Source organism: Sinocyclocheilus rhinocerous, unplaced genomic scaffold (assembly GCF_001515625.1).
Source record: "Sinocyclocheilus rhinocerous isolate Xijiao unplaced genomic scaffold, SAMN03320098_v1.1 scaffold1591, whole genome shotgun sequence".
Lineage (NCBI taxonomy): Eukaryota > Metazoa > Chordata > Actinopteri > Cypriniformes > Cyprinidae > Sinocyclocheilus > Sinocyclocheilus rhinocerous.
In genome coordinates this window covers 86,468-107,692 of record NW_015652264.1, presented here as the reverse complement: position 1 = coordinate 107,692, position 21,225 = coordinate 86,468, and the positions used below count along the sequence as shown (strand labels likewise).

Below are 21,225 nucleotides of genomic sequence, written 5' to 3'. Positions count from 1 at the left end.
TTTTTTCATGCACCCCCCCCATACAAGCCACATTTGTGGAGAATTTGTGATATTGTTGTCACAGGCACAGAGTTGCTGTAGGCCTCTTGATCGCCTCTCTGACCAGTTTCCTCCTGGCTATTTCATCCAGTTTGGAGCGACGTCCTGATCCAGGGAGGGTCTTGTGTTGTACCAAATACCTTCCACTTCTTAATAATAGACTTCACTGTGCTTCTAGGCATTGATAAAGCCTTTGAATTTTTTTTGTATCCATCTCCTGACTTGTGCCTGTCCACAACTTGTCTTTTGACAGTACTTTGCCACCCATAGTTGATTGTTTGCTTCAGTTGCACTACCAAGGACTGAAATGCTCCAGAAAAGCATTTTTCATGCTGAGCTAATCAAAATGACCACAGCTGATCACAGTTGAACGTCAAATGGCTTTGTGTGCCGTTGAGAAGGTGATTAGCTACACCTTACTGAGTTTACAAGTCATTTTCAGGAGGGGGTGATCCTTTTTCCAACTCAGTGATTCTGTTTTTTTATTTATTTTTAAATACAGCTGGATAAAACAACGTCTTCATTTCAGGCTGCAAAGCAACAACATTTGATTATTTTAAAGGGGGGTAATTTTCTATGCCCATTGTATATACACTAATCCATCCTCTTGAACCCGAAGGAAAAAAAAATATTTTTTTTGCTCAAAATACACTCAAAGTTACCTAGAACTGGCTTCATGAAACAGGCCAAAGGACTATCACTGAAATTCTACTAACCTGTTGTAGTCCAGCACCACAGCTGGAATGGGAACCTCCTTAAGGGTCCGAAGTGCATCGCTTTTCACCTTTCTCTGCACAGTATCACCTTCATAAGCTTTATGGAAGGTGGAGCACATCTGCACTTCCTGGGAGTCTTTCCACTCAATAAACAGAAGATTATCGTCCCTGATCCAGCGCATGGTGCCGCGTGGAGCGTTCTTCGACAATCTATTCACTGAGATTTTTGGGAAACCCTTCCTGGTCGACAAAACAGGGCCACAAGCCCAGAACTTTTTACACAAGAGGTCCCTGAAGAGTGTGGGGCTGGTGTAAAATTTGTCCACAAACAGTTTGTACCCAGAGCCCAACATATTTTCATCCACCAATGCCATAACGGACTCATAGCTCAGGCCCACATTCTGTGACGCACATGACTTCCCCTCGTAAATTAAGAAGTCCCATGTATAGCCACAGGTGCAGTCTGTCAGTGCAAAGAGTTTGTATCCTCTATCTGCAGATTTGTCTTCCATGGATTGTTTGAGTCCAGCTCTAGGCTGTGCTGCCACTATTCTTTCATCAATGGTGATGTTCTGAAAGGGATGAAAATGGGTCTTGCAGGCCTCTCGAATGAGTTGAGATAGAGGTAGAATTTTACCTAACCGTTCATAGGCTGCTGTTCCCTTCTTCAAGTAATTTTTCTCATCTTCGATGGTATTGCTGAAATGAAGAGTATTGGCGATTGTCACAAATTTTTGATAAGACATGACATGTGCAGGAAAGGATGGACTGAAGTACTGGGACTCCCGCCAATATTCTGTCAGTAAAGAGCACTTCAAAAGACTTGTGTAAATTACCAGTCCTATGTACGACTTCAAGTCTTTCAGAGAAAGGTAGAGCCAAGGATTACCCACATCCTTGCACTTGCTCCCATAGACATTTGTGTGCCCTACAATAGACTGCATCATTGTTTTTGGAAAGAACAGCTGAAAAAACTGGAGAGGACTGCTACAATTGCTTGGTAAAAACTTTGGTCCAGGTTCTTGGACAGGTGTGAAGTCTAGCTGAAGCGGTTCAACATCTGTTTCATCTAAGCTGCGCCACCTTTCTGTTGACAAGCCATCATTTTCACTCTCCCTGCCATCTCCTCCAGCAGCAGAACATGTGGAAGACAGACGGGATCTCTTTCTCTGCTGTAGGTCGCAGTCCTCATCTGGTGAGTAAATATCAGGTGAAGGCCTATTCCATGGAACAAGAAGAAGAAAAAAAACAATTAGCAAGGTTCTTCACAACTGTGTTGATTAAATGCCTGTGTTCACACCAACACAAATGTTCAGTCTGTTTTTGCATGCGATTTGTTGGTTCAGACAAATGCATAAAAATGGCAGTAGGTTCCACTTCTAGAAGAGCAGAAATACAGCAGTTATTCCTCTACACAATGCAGCACTGCACAACTTTGTTACTAACCTGGGCTGCGTTTCCCAAAAGCTTCGTAAGCCTAAGTAGTTCGTAAAAACGATCGTACGACTGATCTTAATATTACGGTCTGTTTCCCAAAAGCATCGTAACTTAAGTAGCACTTGAAAATCATCGTAGCTCTACGAGTGCTCTGGGGTAATCGTAAAGCCCTAATTGCATCGTAAGAAGACAGATTTATGCGGTCACCTGCAGGACAATCGGCAGATTGCACCTTTAACTTTATTCAAGTGCAATGCGATTATAATATAAAGTTTTGATTGTACTTTATTGTAGGCTACACTTTATTACTCGTTTTTATGAATTTATAAATGAAATAATTAAAAAGGGCAGAAAAAATAGAAATACACATCTAAATTAAATGACTGAACAAAAATGAATAAAAGTAATGTAAGAAATTTTTATTATTATTATGTAAAGTATAATATTATACGTATAAATATAATATAATATAATATAATAGTTATTATATCGGAGTTGTCTGGAACACAGCATTAGGTTTACATTTCAATAAACGAGCGTGTACTACAATTACGAGCCAGGTGACATTTCAGCACTTGACAAACGGATAGCGACTCCTACGTAGCACTTAAAGCACGGCTACGTGTGATTGCGTTAAGTGCATTTTTGGGAAACACACGATCGTAAAATGACTCGTACAAAACGCTCTTAAGCTCTAAGATCAGTCGTTATCGAGAAACGCAGCCCTGCTTGTCACAGAGAACTACTCAAACATTATTTACATGTTTTTAAACAGCCATTCAGATTTTTGTTTTTGCTATGGTGTTCATAAGACGGCCAATACAAGAGTACAGAGACAAGAGAGTCAGTTTTGAAAGAGATAAGAACACCAGTACACAAGCAGGAAAAATCTGTCACATTGACGCCATGCGAATGTTTGTGTCAGGATGCACAGACACATTAACTGCTGTTCATTCAAATATTCATCTTCATACTCATATTGTTGTACACAGGACTTTAAGACTTGTTTTTGTTTAACAATTGCACAAGTACAAAGTCTCTCATGCTCTTCCATTAAAAAAAAAAAAGAGTTTATGTTGACTTGTTAATAGGTGATTTGTAGACACAGTAACACATTGTAGATCTGTGGAGTGTAAAGTTTTTATTTCTATACTTAATTGTGTCAGTAGGCCCTACGTAGCATGTTGTTGCTGGTGTTTTATTATACATATATAAAAGCATAGTCCATTGCTATCATGACTATGGATTTTAAGATTATAAAAATAGTATTATTTGCTATGGATCTTCAATGATTTCATCAAATCCCCATTCTAACATGCTGTTATGACAAATTGCTGTTTGAAGGGTAAGTCCATACAATTACATTTCTTTGCATCAACCATAATATTTAACCCACATTATAAATGTGAGTGCTAAAATACGGTGTTAAAAGAAAGTAAATGTGTCTCAGGAAAATGTGTAGAAAAACTCACCAATCTAGAACAGGGTCAAGACCATTCCTTAACATTTCCTCTGCTGTGCTGTCCACACTGCTGGCCACACTGTACTGGTCACAAACATAAAGATCTTCATCATTACTGGCTACACTGTCCTCCACGCCATTCTCAGTACTTTTCTTTGGATCCATCGGAGAGTTCTAAAGAGCAATCGATGCGAATGTATCCTGCTGAATGTAAGGTGAGTAAAACAGTGAATTAGTGGCCTCTGCATGTTTTAGGGAGTACAGACAAACCAGCAATCGATGCGAATGTATCCTGCTGAATGTAAGGTGAGTAAACAGTGAATTAGTGACCTCTGCATGTTTTAGGGAGTACAGACAAACCACATGTCACTGTAATCTCAAATTCATATATTATTTTTATTCCAATGTCCTATATAATGCCATACCGTTTAGCAGGCAAATCAAGCAAGTCGATGTTTATGCGCCGCCTGAGTGGCGTTGTTGACTACAGATAAGAATTTAAACTCAGTCAGTGTCTTTAAACGAACAAGACGGGCGGTTATAGTAAATTTACTTAAACTTGAAGCCTGGTGGGTAAGCTGACAGCACCGCAAACAATGTATAACTGTTTCGAAGATTAGCCGTAAAACTTAAACAACTCACATGCTAGGGATGTAAACAACAATCACATACAAACTTGTTCACTTGCTCTCCGCGCGGGAGTCACAGGAAGTGACGTAATTTTAAAATAATTATTATTTGAAATAACAGTAGGGGAATACAAAGTCTTACAAAAATATGAGTCTATAAAACAATACAACCCAAAAATTTCAAATTTTTCAAAGATTAACTAAATATCTAAGTATCCTCTTTAATAGTTGATAGATGTCTTAACAGCTTTACGATGGTTCTGTATTGAAGTTAGAGAATCATAGACAACCTTTAAATCAATAGAAAATAGTCGACCATTTGGTACAGTTAATATACATTTTGCTTTGTTTATGTGATATTTCCCCAATAAAACAATAATTTTTAATTATATTGTCCATTTCCAATAGATCGGTATCACAATCCAAAAACAAGACCATTATATCAGTTATAGTGACAAACTTGTAAAACACTTAGGACCAAAATAGTTTGGCATAATTACAACTGAAAAATAAATGAAAAATGGTTTCTGACTCTTCTTTACAAAACCAGCATAAGAGCGAGAACCCTTCTTTAAACGTACTGATAAAATCATTACATGGATAACATCTATGCATTGTTTTAAAATGAGTTTCTTTGGCTTTATTAGGAATTACATATTTATTCATATCTGACCACGGATTCTGAAATAAAAGTGAGGGATAATCCTGTTTCAATTTCGCCATTGCCTTTGGTTCTTTTTTTGGTTAAAATTTTCCTAATATAAAAGTTACTGAATTTTTAAAATCCCTGATAGAAATGCCCCCAACAGTAAAATCTGGAAGAGAGCCAGTAATCGGCTTATACATTGTTTTCATTTTTAAGAAGGCGAAGTAGGTTTGGGGCCAATAGATCGGTATCACAATCCAAAAACAAGACCATTATATCAGTTATAGTGACAAACTTGTAAAACACTTAGGACCAAAATAGTTTGGCATAATTACAACTGAAAAATAAATGATGGTTGGTTTCTGACTCTTCTTTACAAAACCAGCATAAGACGGAGAACCCTTCTTTAAACGTACTGATAAAATCATTACATGGATAACATCTATGCATTGTTTTAAAATGAGTTTCTTTGGCTTTATTAGGAATTACATATTTATTCATATCTGACCACGGATTCTGAAATAAAAGTGAGGGATAATCCTGTTTCAATTTCGCCATTGCCTTTGGTTCTTTTTTTGGTTAAAATTTTCCTAATATAAAAGTTACTGAATTTTTTAAATCCCTGATAGAAATGCCCCCAACAGTAAGATCTGGAAGAGAGCCAGTAATCGGCTTATACATTGTTTTCATTTTTAATCATATCTGACCACGGATTCTGAAATAAAAGTGAGGGATAATCCTGTTTCAATTTCGCCATTGCCTTTGGTTCTTTTTTTGGTTAAAATTTTCCTAATATAAAAGTTACTGAATTTTTTAAATCCCTGATAGAAATGCCCCCAACAGTAAGATCTGGAAGAGAGCCAGTAATCGGCTTATACATTGTTTTCATTTTTAATAAGGCGAAGTAGGTTTGGGGAAATACAATGAATTAGTTTTATATATTCACTGGAAGATACATTTAATCCACAATTATTAATAAATTCAGTGCAATTATATAGATCACCTGAATGATTTAATAAATCTGTAACAAAAATTAAACCTTTGTTAAACCAATCACTCCAAAAAATGGACTTGTTTTTGAATAATATATATTGATTGTTACAAATAACACATGAATGGGGAGAGAAATTATGTTTATAGACTAATTTCCAAAGTTTAGGAAGTGATGTAAGTAGTGAAGGGCTGTATTTCTTCTTCTTCTTAAGCGTTTTTGGCGGTTTGCAAACCAGCTAATAGGTGCCTTACCGCCACCTGCTGGACTGGAGTGTGGAACAAAAGTCTGGCTGAGAAAGACAAGAGGAGAAAGAAAAGAAAAAGAAAATACTATTCTATGATCTTCATATTCGTTCTAGTAGACCTGTCTCTTTCAGATATGAAATTAACTGTATTTCCTTAGTGCTGTTCCAAGTGTATTTTCCAAAGTAAATTGAAGTTTATCTTTTTCAAATACTTATTTTAATAGGCTATTATTCTCTTATTTTCATATGCATGATATTCTATTATTATATGTTTTACTGATTCAGTTTGGTTACAATGTGTACATAAACCATTAATGTTTTTATCTATTAAATGCAGAGTCTTATTGAGCCCTGCATGTCCTATTCTGAGACGAGTAATGACTGTTTCCTCCCTCCGATTTTTACCCATTTCTCTTCCTAGAGAACTTTGCTTTGAATATTCTAAAAATGTCTTCCTGTATCATCCCAGTATTCCTGCCATAGCTTTTGTGTATGTACCTTTATAGTCTTGGCTTCAGCTTTACTTAATTTAACCTGTAGATCTATTGTTTGGGATTTGAGAGATGGTTTTGCTAAAAGATCTACCTCTTCGTTTCCTTTCACACCTACATGATGCGCAGGAACCCAGATAAATGATACATTCGTACCATTATTGTGTAATCCAAGGATTATTTTATATATTTTATTTAAAATGTCAAGTCTACATGACTTCCCGGATCCAGTACTCATGAGAGAAGATAAACTATCAGATGCTACTACATTGTTTTTATTTCTTCGTTCTATCCACTGTAAACCTAATATTATTGCTACCAATTCTACACTGATAAGTAATCTGTTGTTCTCTTTTTAATATTTTCCTCGCATTGTGGGATGTATACTGCAGCACCTGTGCGACCATTTTCAGGATTCTTTGAACCATCTGTAAATAAAATTATTTTATTGGTGAAATGCAACTCCATATATTTTTTAACTATACACCAGACAGGCATAAGTTTCGATTTTCTTTTTATTTCTTCCTGTAATTGCAAGTCAATTAATGTCATTATAAACTTCCGAGGGGGAACTTCAGAGTATGGAACTGTTGGGACAGTATTGTATAGTATGTAAACATGCCTTTCTTGCTTTTGCACTTCCTATCCATCCAAAACTCCTAAATTTTTTTTTATTATGTTCCCAACAGTCTTGTACTATTGCCGTTGTAGAGTGTAACGCACTATGCCCTTGTATGTTAACCCAATATGCAAGCATAAGTCTTCTAATGCTTAGAGGCATCTCCCCAATTTCTACCTGTAAAGCCGCTACTGGTGATGATTTAAATGCTCCACTACATATTCTTAGCGTTTGAGCTTGCTCTGTCTAATTTCTTTAAGTATGTTTCTGATGCTGACATATAAGCTATACACCCATAGTCAAATTTTGACCTCATAAGAGCCCAGTATATATTTCTCAATGAAGACCTAGTCGCTCCCAAATCTAGTCCAGACAAACAACGCAAGACATTATTAATTTTCTTACATTTTGATTTAATTTGATCAATTTGCGGTTTCCATGTCAGCTTTTCGTCTGAAAGAACCCCAAGAAATCTAGTTACCCTAACTTGTTCAAGTTCTTGGTCATTTAACTTTAAGGAAATTTTCTGTTTCTTAGAAAAACAAATTACCTGTGATTTTAGGGCTGTATTTTTCCCGCGAATCGGTTCATTTTAAACGGCCATAGGCTGTATGGCAGAACCATTCTAACGCTGAATCCAATCCCGTTTCGTAATCATGGTAATTTCACTTTTTTTTTGTTTTTAATAACAATTTTTTACTTTTTTCGTCCCCTTTCAGTTTGTTTCAGCACATTAATACAAAGCCATTTAGAACTTAAATACAGCCTTCAGCCATAAAACTGTGCTAAAATTAATTTACATATATTCACAGAAAATGTTTTGACTGTTTTACTGCGTCTTGACTGAAGTGTCATTTAACGAGGTCGTAAATACAATTTCCAGTGTTATATTTGTAATACGAGCAGGTAATGTGTGAGAAGTTAAACTTCCCTCTTGCGGTGAAACCGGTGAAACTCACTGACGGACTCTTAATACAGTAACTCTATATCTATTTATCTGTCTGTCATCACAGAAAGAGTAACTGACGGTCATTAGAAGATCTCTGTATAATGCTCTTGCAGGATAGCAGAGATGCATAATTCTAAGAGTATCTTTTTCTGTAAATAAAAAAAAAAAATCTGTGGCAGATAAAATGTATGTGGCCAAAAACCACTGCATTACCTCAAAATAACCTACAAAATGAGCGTGGAACCACATTGATTTGACCAAATTCTGATTCAAATGCCAGTTAAATGTTCCCTCACCAATGCATGTTTTCTCACATGTATAAACCAAGCAAATACATAAAACGCACATAATTTCATTCCATTCAAAACCATTTATTCCACTTTACAATGTAAATTACATTTAATTTACATATTCTGATCATTTTTTGAATGAATGTACCATGAATGAACAGTGGGGGAAAAAAACTAAACTAAACAAAACACTGTTACATATACTGAAGCCATAAATCAAAAGCCTCTCATGTCAGTCCCTCTTGGGCTGAAAGCACATCACGTCATAAGTCTCGCACGTGACTGGTGTTTTCTGGCAGCAGAGCCTGCACTTCCGCCTGCCAGTGCTGTCCGCTGTTATGTGCTTTGCCTTGTGGAATATAGCAGGAACTGCCGAGGAGGATCCGGAAGAAGAGGGAGCTGAGGGAACCGGTGCTTAGTCCTGAGGACATATTTCTGTAAGCTCTATAATAAGCGCCTCCAAGAATGCCTTTCTGGTCAAAGGCTTCTTGTTCTTTCCCTTGGCCATTAGTTCCTGCATGATGAATGCATTCTCTACAATGATGTCCAAAAAGTGGTAAAACACACATTGATACCACTTTCTCGGTTTAAGCAGAGCTCGGTAATGTCCAGTAATGCGATCTGACGAATCAACTACTTCCATGTTCCTGTGTGGAATAAAATGCATATTTCAAACTCTAAAAAGATCAAGGCATTTAATGCATTAAAGGCACAGGCACAATAAAGTGAAACAAGGAACATCAAATAAATTCTACTAACCTGTTGTAGTCCAGCACCACAGCTGGAATGGGAACCTCCTTCAGGGTCCGAAGTGCATCGCCCTTCACCTTTCTCTGCACAGTATCACCTTCATAGGCTTTATGGAAGGTGGAGCACATCTGCACTTCCTGGGAGTCTTTCCACTCAACAAACAGAAGACTGCCATCCCTCATCCAGCGCATGGTGCCGCGTGGAGCGTTCTTTGACAATCTGTTCACGACTGTTTTTGGGAAACCTGTCCTGTTTGCCCAAACGGGGCCACAAGCCCAGATCTTTTTATACAAGAGGTCCCTGAAGAGTGTGGGGCTGGTGTAAAATTTGTCCACAAACAATTTGTACCCAGAGCCCAACATATTTTCATCCACCAATGCCATAACGGACTCATAGCTCAGGCCCACATTCTGTGACGCACATGACTTCCCCTCGTAAATAAAGAAGTCCCACGTATAGCCACAGGTGCAGTCTGTCAGTGCAAAGAGCTTGTACCCCATATTTGGGGATTTGTTCTTCACGCAGCGCTTCAATACAGTTCTATCCTGCGATGTGACCATTCTTTCAATGATGGTGATGTTCTGAAAAGGATGAAAAAAGGTCTTGCAGGCCTCCCTAATGACTTGATACAGAGGTTGAATTTTACCTAACCGTTCATAGGCTGCTGTTCCCTTCCTAAAGCTGTTCTTCTCATCCTCCTTGCTATCACTTAGATGAAGGGCTTTGGAGATTGACAGAAATTTCTTGTAAGACATGATTTTTGCTGGAAAGGACAGACTGAAGTGCTCAGACACACTCCAATAGTCTGTCAATGAAGAGCACCTGAACATACCCATGTAAATTACCAGTGCTACGTACGACTTCAAGTCTTTATGACAAATGTAGTCCCACACTTTGCCCTTTCTCCCTTGGCACTTTGCTCCATAGTCATTAGTGTGGACTACAATGGTCTGCCACATTTTTTTTGGAAACAGCAGTTGAAAAAATTGCAGAGGACTAGTGCACCTATTTGGTAAAATCTGTGGCCCAGGTTCTTGGACAGGTGTGAAGTCTAGATGGGGTGGCTTAATATCTGCATCATCTGAGCTATGCCACTTTTCATTTGAAATTCCAGATGAACCATCGTTTTCACTTTCCCTGCCATTTCTTCCAGTAGTAGAAGATGTGGAAGACAGACGTGATCTCTTTCTCTGCTGGGGGCTGGGCTCTGAATCGCAGTCCTCCTCTGGTGAGTAAATGTCATGTGAAGGCCTATGGCATGGCACAAGAAGTAAAAAACAGAATTATCAATTAATACTTAAATACTCCACAATCTAAATGAACAGGCTGGCAATAAAATGACCACTTAAAGCATACTCTGAATCGTAGTCCTCCTCTGGTGAGTAAATGTCATGTGAAGGCCTATGGCATGGCACAAGAAGTCAAAAACAGAATTAGCAATTAAAACTTAAATACTCCACAATCTAAATGAACAGGCTGGCAATAAAATGACCACTCAAAGCATATTTGCATTGTTATTTAGTATGAAATAAAAAAGAAACTTACCCATCTAGAACAGGGTCAAGACCATCAATAAACATCTCCTCTGCGGTGCTGTCCACACTGCTGGCCACACTGTCCAGGTCACAAATATCAAGATCTTCGTCACAACTGGCTGTAACATCATTTGTAGTAATTTTCTTGGGACCCGCAGTAGAATGCAGAAGATCAAATGTCGCAGACGTTTGCTGTTGCATTTTAGATGGGTAAACAAAGAGTTAGTGATTTCTTTCTTTCTTTCTGGAAGCCAAATTATACAACATAAACCAAAATTCAGTTTTGTTTTATTCACAACCCAACAGTTTTTCTTAAAGTGCCCCTATAACGCTATTGTAATGTTTCCTAATTTTGTTTTGGAGGTCTCCTACAATAGGTTTTCATGCTTCAAAAAAAACAAAACAAAACAAAAAAAACTTACATTTTTAAAAATGTCATTATATATATTGCAGCATCACTTCTTTTCATCACTGTGCCTGAAACCATTCGTTCAAGGATCTGATCTATCTAAACCTCTCCTTTCCAAATAGCCTAGTCTGCTATGATTGGTCAGATAGCCCAGTCTGTTGTGGTTGGTCTGGCACTTACAGCGTGTGTCGCAAACAAAGTAAAGCACATTGCAGCAGTGGGTTTCCCACGACTCACACCCTCACATGACCCTGGACACTTGGAATCCTAAGGCAGAGGAAATAAACCTTGCCACTTAACAATACCACCACAACAAAATTCAGTAAAGATGCGTTTATTAATTTGCATACTTTTAAACTGTGCCATTTTTTGAGGGGTCTTGCAACAGTGTCACCTTCCCCAGCGAGCCCACTTTTTCCAGAATTGCCCTAAAAAAAATTTAAACAAAATTACACAATTATGAAATATGTTAACACAGAGATGCAAATGCAGTAAGGTTAGAAAATATAATGACATTGCAAGGCAGAGTCACAAAATCCCCAAATATCATATTTGGATCCCAAAATGAATTTTTAATTGGTTAAAACATGATCAGACAAAGCTTGCAAAGCCTGCACAAAGCACTTTAAAAAAATGTGGTGCCACATTCAACAATAAACAACTTCAATGCAACATTTGCTGGAAAAATGGAGAAATAACTTATAACAAAATGATCATGAAGCATGTGGCATTTCAAAGAATATTGTATATGCATTTATTTGGGATTTTCTTTCACTACCTCAAATGCAGCTTTGCTTTTCATTTCAAGTATTTGGTCAATTTTGAGTGGATGTGTTAACGGGGCCATGAACTGAGAAAACAAAATTCTCTTGATCTTTTGACATAAAATTTCATTGTACCATAAAAACATCCTGTAAGTTTCAGAACTCAAAACTTTCTCGTTAGTCTAAAAACAGCTTATATTGAAGCCAATCTGCCAAAATGACAGGTTGTGGAATGTGCCACTTTATGACGTAATAGTGTGGCTAAATCCCGCCTCCGCAGAAGATGATCAACGCCTGCTTCTACATCATTGCCTGTTTAGCCCCGCCCACCGATTTGCATGGGTAGTATAAATAATGAGAGAGGAAAATGCAGGTCTACACAGAAATCAAACGATAAAGATGGCTCCAAAGACAACAAGACACTGTGAAGTGCCAAGTTGTGGAAAAACACAGTCTTTGCATTGCCTTCCTTCTGATCCCAGCATTAGGAAAGAGTGGATCATCATCAGACTTTAGCATCAGTTCTCATTCATTTGTGCACATTTTACAGTCATTGCATTCCGATTGGATGCGTAATGTAGCGGCACTACACCAGCAGCGGTACAGTAGCTGTCGAACGGGCCCAGCAGTGTATGTATGTTTCTAAGCCATCTTCTGAATCAAGTGCATATCATCATTGATCATTATTCAGATAAAAAAAATTTCTTTTTGCGCTCAGACTTTGATTTCTGCAGTACAACACAATTTAAGACAGAATTTTCACAGCCAAGCAATCCTCGCTGCAGGCCTGGTTTTAAGTGTTAGAGGGTGATAAAGCATCCTCAGTTGAAGCTGTAATAATATCATATTGGCGAAACAGATTTGGCAAACGAGCAGTGCCAGTAAGCATTTGTGTTTGCGCTCCAGAGAGCGTCAAAAGTTTCTATTTCCAATGTGTTTTTGCAGGGTTGTGTAATGTAGCCAATCAGACATATCTGTTGATTTCATGAACACAATGGTCAATCAGAGGCATAAGTTAGAATCCACTCACCGCTCAAAACGCTGGAGTTTTAGTACAGTGCTGAGTTCTGTGCACTCGCGAATCCTTTTATTATAACAGTGTAGACACAATGTAAATAAAGGATTCATCGTGTGTAGAGAATAATTGATTTTAACAGAACTTTGTAAGAACGCGATGATTAGTGACAGCTTGTTAGTAATTATAAAGGGAGCGATCTTTGCACCATAGTAGTGGACGGGATAAAAATATATGTCAAAATAGATTTGCATTAAGGTTAGAGCACCCTCATTATTTTCCGAAGCACCCTCAGTGATGTGATTTTGGAACCGGACCTGCCTCGCTGTCATAATACAAACAGTATGTCTATTACAGAGCGGGGCGATTTTTAACTTCTTCTAATTTAACTTCTCGATAATTGTATGTAATTTGTGTGCTTAAAGGTCCCATATTGTACACCTTTCTGGAGTTTTATTTTAGGTTTTGATGTCCTTAAGAATATATATTTGCGGTACAAGTACCAAAAACCATCTCATTATATTTTTACAGCTCCTCAGGAGCTCTGCTGAGAACAGGTCGATTTTGGCCTGTCTAATTAATATTCATGAGCCTTTCTTCTGATTGGCCTGTTGTTTTCTGAGTGACGCTCAGCCAGGCCAACCACAGGTAACTAGGGTCAGCCGTTGTCACAGCGCTAGCTGGAGGAAGCAAAACAGGGGGAAACTGGAGGCGGCCCATTCAAAACAGCGCAGATTCGGCTACATAAGGAGCTTAAAATATCATCTTCTTATGATGTTGGGTGCCAGAATCGACGTAATACAGCCTCAAATTAGAAATTTGATCGCATATCTGCTACCACTGCCAGACAAAAAACCGACGACAGCTGTGGTTAAACGCAATAAAACGAGCAGACTGGACAGAAACGATCGTCAAAAATGCTCGCGTTTGCAGCGCACACTTCTTATCAGAAAAGGTTCAATAAAGTATTGTCTTTTGTTGTTATGGGCGCGTCTACAGATTTCTTGCCATATACGTCTATGTTTCTTGCATCTCACAACTATGTAATGTATGAAATAATGTCTGTGTGCATGCGTGTAAAACAACAAACTGACGATATATATATATAATCATTTGTAATTGTATATGCATTGTTGTGATTAATTGTGGCTGGAACAATAATGTAGCTGTAAAAATAGTTGCCTGCTGAAACTGAAATGTATATACATCTGCATCATTGAAAAATCACAGCTACTTTAAGCAGGCTGTGTGAATTTTACTGTGGACTGACTGTTTAGAAACTTATATGGTAGTTAAATAGCCCCTAGACCTCAGTTATCGTGAAAAAAGCCAAGACATTTCAGTTTTGACAATATGGGACCTTTAACTTAATTCATGAGAGTGGCATATTTAATCTAAATGTGTAAATTAAAGCATTTACTTCATCGCTATCACACAGTAAAAGAATGTGTGCATTCCAGAGTGATGCGGTGCTGCATACATAATTACACCGTTTTGTGTTTATAAATTCTGATGTGTGTGTGACAAGGTTTATACATCAGGCCTATCTGACTGGTGCAAATGTATTTTGTGTTACATGAATTACATTTTGAAGAATGACTGAAGACGAACTGGAGAAGCTTTTACTTCACGTTACAAGCCTTCTGCATGCTAATATATATATATATATATATATATATATATATATATATATATAATAATTTTTTTTTTTTCAAAGGCTTTCAAAAAGTGGTGGGGACATGTCCCACCCGCAAATTACGTCCTATGGTGGTGAAGAGCTGCCACATACCAAGGGCACATAGTGGTGTGTCGTACTTAAAAACATCATGGTAAAAACGGAACACTATGGCAGCAACCTTTTTACTTGTATGTTGGGCTGGGCAATTTCTGATTTTATCGTTTAATTTGAATGTAATGTTTTACCACAATTTTATTTTTAAATCGAGGAGCTGCGGTTTTGAACAAAATATTAGCAAACGCTACAATTAAGACATGTTGACATTGATAACTGTTAAGGGGGAAAAAAATTATCCAACCATATGACGGTGTACCCGATTAACCACTCACAACAAATCTGAATTGCCTTGACTGAGTTGACCCCTAAAACTGAAAGTCTACATTTCAGCTATGACATATTTAGCATTTTCTTATTTTATATTACTTTTGAATATGCAGGATACATTTAAGTTGATACAATATTTGCCTGCTGCTGATAGCCACAGACTTTCATAATATTTTTTTCCCATTCTATGGAAGTCAATGGCTACCAGCAACTGTTAGCAAGTGAAAATTATGCATCTACTAACGTACATTAACATTTATGCATTTTTCCAAAGTGACTTACAAAAGAGGAACAAAAGAAACAGCAGCACATCTGATCTGAGGAGCACAAACACTGCACTTTCACATGCAACTTTAACACTTCGTGTTAGAGATAACAGTATTATAGATTTTTGACTTAAAGAGACAGTTCACCCAAAAAAATGAAAATTCTGTCATCATTCAATCAATCTCAAGGTGTTTCTGAGTTTCTTTTTTTCTGCACATAAGATGATATTCTGAAGAATGTTGGTAACCAAACAGTTGATGGTAGCCACTGACTTACATTGTATGGCAAACAAAAATACTATGGAAGTCAATGGCTACCAGCAACTGTTTGGTTGCCAACATTCTACAAAATATCTTATTTTGTGTTCAGCAGAAGAAAGAAACTCTTACAGGATTGTAACAAATTGAGGGTGAGATAGTGTCAATTTGAATTTTTGGGCGAACTACCCATTTAACAAATACATTTGTTTAACATCTTCATGTGATGGCGTGCAGTCAGCAAGCAATCGCGATGCGGTGCAGAGCGAAATATTTGAAGGAGCTCTTAGAAGTTGCGCCGACATGACCCATTCGATCTGCAAATTCTTGAGCAAATTAGCAGAGGACAGTGGTCGCAACTTTACATCTTATTACAATACAGATAACGTTAGTCATCCACTATACTAAAGATAAAAGCTCGGTGAAAGGAAGCTTGTAATACATGTATGGGGCAAACCAGGCACACAGCTGAAGAATAGGAAACACTTTCCAAACAATAACGGGACATTCGTTTCTAAACCAATCGTGCTCCACACACGATGTTAGATAATAGTGGGTCCACCGCTGATGTGGGTGTACATAGTACACAGCACAAAGCTACGCATTTTGAACATTCGGTAGAAAACATAAATAATCATACTTACAAGTTGTGATCCTGAAGCGCGAGAAGGTCCGAATAAAGTGGGCACTGCCCCATCTTTAATAAATAAGCGTTTTGCAAATCCCGCGTTGACCTCACCAAGATTTAAGAAGCAGCCGTCAGTAAAATGACGAGAGCACAACAAAAGGTTATTGGAGATATACTGCTGTGGTGTCACTGTAAAAATGAACTTTAACCACTGACTCTTCACTTCCTCGTGCTTTGGGAGTAAATGCAAAGAGGATTTGCTTTCGCAGCGCAGAAAACAGCGCCTTCTAGACATGGTAACAACACGAACGAACCAAACTCTTCCGGGCCTCAGCTACAACTACAGCGTTTGAGGGCGGGTCAAAGCACACGTTGCTCGCGGACAGCCAATGAAAACCATAAACGGGCATAATGCAAATTTGACAGCCATACGCAGGCTTGTGAAGAGCTTTTCTGCAGGAAGTGAGGCAGGGATTATTGACGGCTCGTTTCACACGGTTCAGAATCGCTTCTTTCTTTTGGGAGACAATATATTGGAAAGGATACGCCCATTGTTCCGTGTTTTGAACGCTCGATGTAGAAACATCAATTATTTATCATACTTACAAGTTGTGATTCAGTGGAGCCAGCTGGTCTAAATAAACTGGGTACTGAGCCATCTTTCAAGTGAAAGCGTTTTGTGAATCTCGCGTTGAACTCCCCGAGATTAGAGAAGCAGTCTTCAGTAAAATGACGGGAACACAAAACAAGATTGGGGTTGTACTGCTGTGGTACAGTGGAGAAAATGAATATTAACCACTGATTCTTTGCAGCCTCGTCTTTCGGAAGTGAAAATAAAACGAATTTACTTTCACAGCGTAGGACACAGCGTCTTCTCGACATGATGTTAACCACACGAACAACAAGCCAGTGTTTGAGGGCGGTCAACGCAGAACATAGGCGGGCATTATGCAAATGTGTTACGTGTAGCCGTTACGGAAGTGGGATTCGAATTACTGACGACTCGTTTTAGGCTGTTAAGAGTCGATTATTTATTTTGGGAAACAATAACTTTATTTATCACAGAGGTGTCAAAACCAATTCCTGGAGGGCTGGTGTAGAGTAGATTCTGTTCCCCTCAGAATGTCTGTTTCCCTTTAGGCAACCATACTAACATTACAATTCTTGCATAGTTGCCGAGTTACCATACATATGATCAGAACTAGCCTGCGCAAGAAGCACAACTGGATGTACGGCAAGTCAAATGGTTCAAAATACCGTCTTTAATCCGAAACTTGAAAATAGTTTTAAGAAGAGAGGTTTTTTTAACTTGAAATTTAATTCTGCTTATTTTTTCCAATCAAATATATTACCGATTTCAATGTGATGCTTAAAGGGATAGTTCACCCAAAAATGAAAATATGTCATTAATTGTTGCGCCACGCGGATACGTTTTCTACGTTGTTTGTGCTTTGATTTGAACGAAAACAACGTATCCGTGTGGTGCAGCTGACACAGAACAACATCAGTGGATACTCTCCAAAATGGCGCTAGGGTGACGTGTGTAGAGTAGATTCTGTTCCCCTCAGAATGTCTGTTTCCCTTTAGGCAACCATACTAACATTACAATTCTTGCATAGTTGCCGAGTTACCATACATATGATCAGAACTAGCCTGCACAACTGGATGTACGGCAAGTCAAATGGTTCAAAATACCGTCTTTAATCCGAAACTTGAAAATAGTTTTAAGAAGAGAGGTTTTTTTAACTTGAAATTTAATTCTGCTTATTTTTTCCAATCAAATATATTACCGATTTCAATGTGATGCTTAAAGGGATAGTTCACCCAAAAATGAAAATATGTCATTAATTACTCACCCTCATGTCATTCCAAACCCGTAAGACCTCCGTTCATCTTCGGAACACAAATTAAGATATTTTTGATGGAATCTGACAGCTCTCTGACCCTCCCATAGACAGCAAGGGTACTACCACGATCGACGTCCAGAAACGTAGGAAGGAGATCGGTAAAATAATCCATGTGACATCAGGGGTTCAACCGTAATATTACGAAGCTACGAGAATACTTTTTGTGCGCAAAAGAAAAAAAAAACTACTTTATTCAACAATTTGTCTCATTCGTCACCCTAGCGCCATTTTGGAGAGTATCCACTGAACGCAAACCAGCGTATGTTGTTCTGTGTCAGCCGCACCACACAAATATGTTTTCTACGTTGTTTGTGCTTTGATTTGAACAGAATGCATCAAATCTTTCTTAATTTGTGTTCCAAAGATGAACGGAGGTCTTACGGGTTTGGAATGACATGAGGGTGAGTAATTAATGACAGAATTGTCATTTTTGGGTGAACTAACCCTTTAAGGCTTTGGCTATTCTGTTTTATACTGTCTTATTTATTTATGCTAAATTATTATTATTTTTTTATTATATGCCTTGCTGTTTTTGTATTTATGTGTGCACTGAAAGCTTAAAAATCCTTGTGTGTGTGGTCTGTGCAAAACATACATTAAAATAAATATCCAATGAACCATAAATGTTGTGTACAAATCAGAACCTTATGCACACATGAAAATTTTCATGGATACTGATTTTTCCTTCATTCAATAAACTACAAACCTGGTTAACAGACTCTGTGCCTCGGTCAGTAAGAATTATCTTTGGTGCCCCAAACCTGTAAAATAAATTACATTGTTGGTCCTGGTGACTTTCCCCACTAAATTCATGCCCAGCTGTTCCAGAGGCTTGTCCACCTTAAAATTAAAATAGCAACATTAATACATTTACATTTTGTGACCTCATGACTTCCCTATCTCAAAACCCATGCACATCTGTGGACAACAAGCTTACACACACATATTGGGATGTACTTGGGCTCCTGCTTGATGGACAGTCTGCTTAAATGGCACTGGGCAGTGGGCACACTGCAAAACCTTATGTTCAGAAATAAGCACATGAGAAATGCATACCATAACATAATCAGTTTATATGTCTCACAGCAATGTTGAAAAGGAAAAAATGTAGTTGCCTATTTACCCATTTATCAATGTCCACCCCCATTCCAGGCCAGTAGAATCTAGCTGAAATGGCAAGCTTGTTTTTTCCGGTTCCACAATGTTCTAACTCTAAAATAAAAATTGGCTGGCCTCTTTTTGTCCAGCAACCCCTTTTCTTCTTAACTTAACTTTTTTTTTTTTTTTTTGAGGAGATGTGATAAAGTTTGCCATCTATTGAAATAGCATTATTGTTAAAATCTAAACAAATAACCTGCAATGAGGTTCTAAAGGCCCAGTTGAAGGAATAGGCCTATTTAAACTGAAATTGGAAAACAGGTTATTGTCAATGTGCTAGTTGCTTCAAGTCAGGTAAGTATAGTTTCTTGACAAGCATTGACTTTTTGTTATTATCATGTCTTGGTGTATCACTATACCTCACTTTACTATGAGAAAACTTGTCAGTGTAGAGGAGTTATCACTTAAAGTAGTTTGCTTACCATCAACTTGGAAACTGGAGGAACATCTGCAAATGAAATATTTCTGCTCCTTTTTATGACAAATGGATAAACACCTCGAGTTTTGTAATTTAGAATTTCCTCATATAGGTTTGGATCCATTGCTTGCATATGCCAATAAGAACAGTCATTCAGGTGACAACATTTTGTGGTCATCTCCCTAATTTATAACTGAGCTATTTTGAATGATTGATCGATTGATTTATCTGGTGCGCTCTGAGATTGTATGCCAATTACAATTACAACATTATGCTCCACACTTGCATCTTGTATGCAAGGCTTTCTTGTGAAAAATAAAAATAAACGTTTGGATAAGTGTTCAGATTAAATATATTCCACTGTATCAGTAAGAAGGTAAACAGATTAATCAAATAGAATATTAATTAAAATGTATTGTTGCTCTATATGGAAACAGTAATAGCCTATGCCCTGAGTTTGGACGTCAGCACGGACAGATTACACTAATTTGCATAGGCAAAATTAAACTGCAAAAACTCGGACATAAGACAAAAAAAAAGGAACAATTGCAAGATGAATAGGTTTATTACACAGACCTGGCAACCCGAGAGGGAACAGGAATTCCAGAGGGGAACAGAATCGACTGGGTTGTAGTTGTAAGGGATACAGCTCCGACCGGAAACGAACAATGACATTTAAATTTCGACAAATTAGATGCGTTTTATTAACGTCTAACGTTACACCTACCCCAACCCTAAACCTACCCCTTACAATAATGGAAAAATAGTAATTATTGTTGTACAATGTGACAAAAATTACGCTGTATTGATGTGCGCATGCCCAGTAGCGCCATACGTATCCCTTCTAGCCTTAACCAATCGACTGCTACATCGGAGCCCTGCAGAGTTTTGTTCCAGCCCTGCTCCAACAAACATACCATGTCGTTTTCAGCCTGAAGGACTTGATTAATTCGATCAGGTGTGTTTAATTAGGGTTGAATCTAAACACCCCTGATTTATCCCGAGCTTTCGGCGCCAACATTCGAAGTTCGCTGGTGGGATTAAAAGTAGTTTGTAGGGGTTTGTCGGATAAGTATGAATTAGCATTTAGCTAATTGGCTAGCGGAGCCAAACAGCATTGCCATTTGTTTACGTCCTTGCTACAACATGAAAGTAATGAAATAAACTATTAATGGAAAACACATCAAAGAATAAAACATACTTACAGGTCGTGGCCCATAAACAACAGTTTCTGCCTTTAAAGTTGGAACTGCTCCGTCTTTCAGGACAAGCTTTTGTGCGAATCCGGCATTGAACTCGCGTACATTGAGGAAGCTGTCCTCCTTAAAATGTGCAGCGCAGATAGCTATATAGGGGTTATACTTTTCAGGAACCGATTTAAAAATAAATGTTAACCACTGTTCCCTAAGTCCAGCATTCCTAGGGAGGCCGAATAAAGAGGACCTGCAATCGGGGTGAAAATAACAGCGTTTCGACGGCATGGCAACAGCACTCTACTCTCACTGTTGCCAACTCTCGCGAGACAAATAAGCAACCGCA

The 21,225-nt window shown here is 38.0% G+C and overlaps 2 protein-coding genes across 10 annotated transcripts in view; both read right to left on the bottom strand.

Moving 5' to 3' along the window:
- LOC107714210 (piggyBac transposable element-derived protein 4-like) overlaps positions 1–4,354 on the bottom strand; it is a 12,999-nt gene extending 8,645 nt beyond the window's left edge. For 2 of the 6 annotated variants that reach the window (XM_016519988.1, XM_016519983.1), the window contains exons 1-3: positions 4,297–4,354; positions 3,665–3,858; positions 756–1,973 (exon numbers count right to left, since the gene is read on the bottom strand). In XM_016519988.1, the coding sequence (XP_016375474.1) occupies positions 756–1,973; positions 3,665–3,819 (1,373 nt within the window). In that variant the 5' untranslated portion in view covers positions 3,820–3,858; positions 4,297–4,354. Of the gene's footprint in view, positions 1–755; positions 1,974–3,664; positions 3,859–4,079 lie in introns of all 6 variants that reach the window. The other 4 variants (XM_016519986.1, XM_016519987.1, XM_016519984.1 and 1 more) reach the window with 4 other exon arrangements.
- Positions 4,355–8,588: 4,234 nt separating this feature from the next.
- LOC107714209 (piggyBac transposable element-derived protein 4-like) lies at positions 8,589–21,189 on the bottom strand. Of its 4 annotated transcripts, none has more exons than XM_016519980.1 (7): positions 20,892–21,189; positions 11,561–11,638; positions 11,391–11,477; positions 10,812–10,993; positions 10,623–10,667; positions 9,276–10,517; positions 8,589–9,163 (listed from the first exon to the last, which is right to left on the bottom strand). In XM_016519980.1, the coding sequence occupies exons 1-7, from the start codon at positions 21,165–21,167 to the stop codon at positions 8,932–8,934; spliced, it is 2,142 nt and encodes a 713-aa protein (XP_016375466.1). In that variant the 5' UTR covers positions 21,168–21,189; the 3' UTR covers positions 8,589–8,931. The 4 variants fall into 4 exon arrangements, with proteins under 4 accessions (XP_016375466.1, XP_016375464.1, XP_016375467.1 ...); XM_016519978.1 differs by lacking the exon at positions 20,892–21,189 and adding an exon at positions 16,220–16,783; XM_016519981.1 differs by lacking the exons at positions 10,623–10,667; positions 20,892–21,189 and adding an exon at positions 16,220–16,783.
- Between the last annotated feature and the right edge of the window lie 36 nt (positions 21,190–21,225).

Coding starts and splice junctions, on each gene's coding strand:
- LOC107714209 (XM_016519978.1), bottom strand. CDS start 16,498: ATGTCTAGAAGGCGCTGTTTTCTGCGCTGCGAAAGCAAATCCTCTTTG. Junction 10,994..11,390: donor CTTTGTTTGCGACACACGCT/GTAAGTGCCAGA, acceptor AAAATGCAACAG/CAAACGTCTGCGACATTTGA. Junction 9,164..9,275: donor GTGGTGCTGGACTACAACAG/GTTAGTAGAATT, acceptor TATTCCACACAG/GAACATGGAAGTAGTTGATT.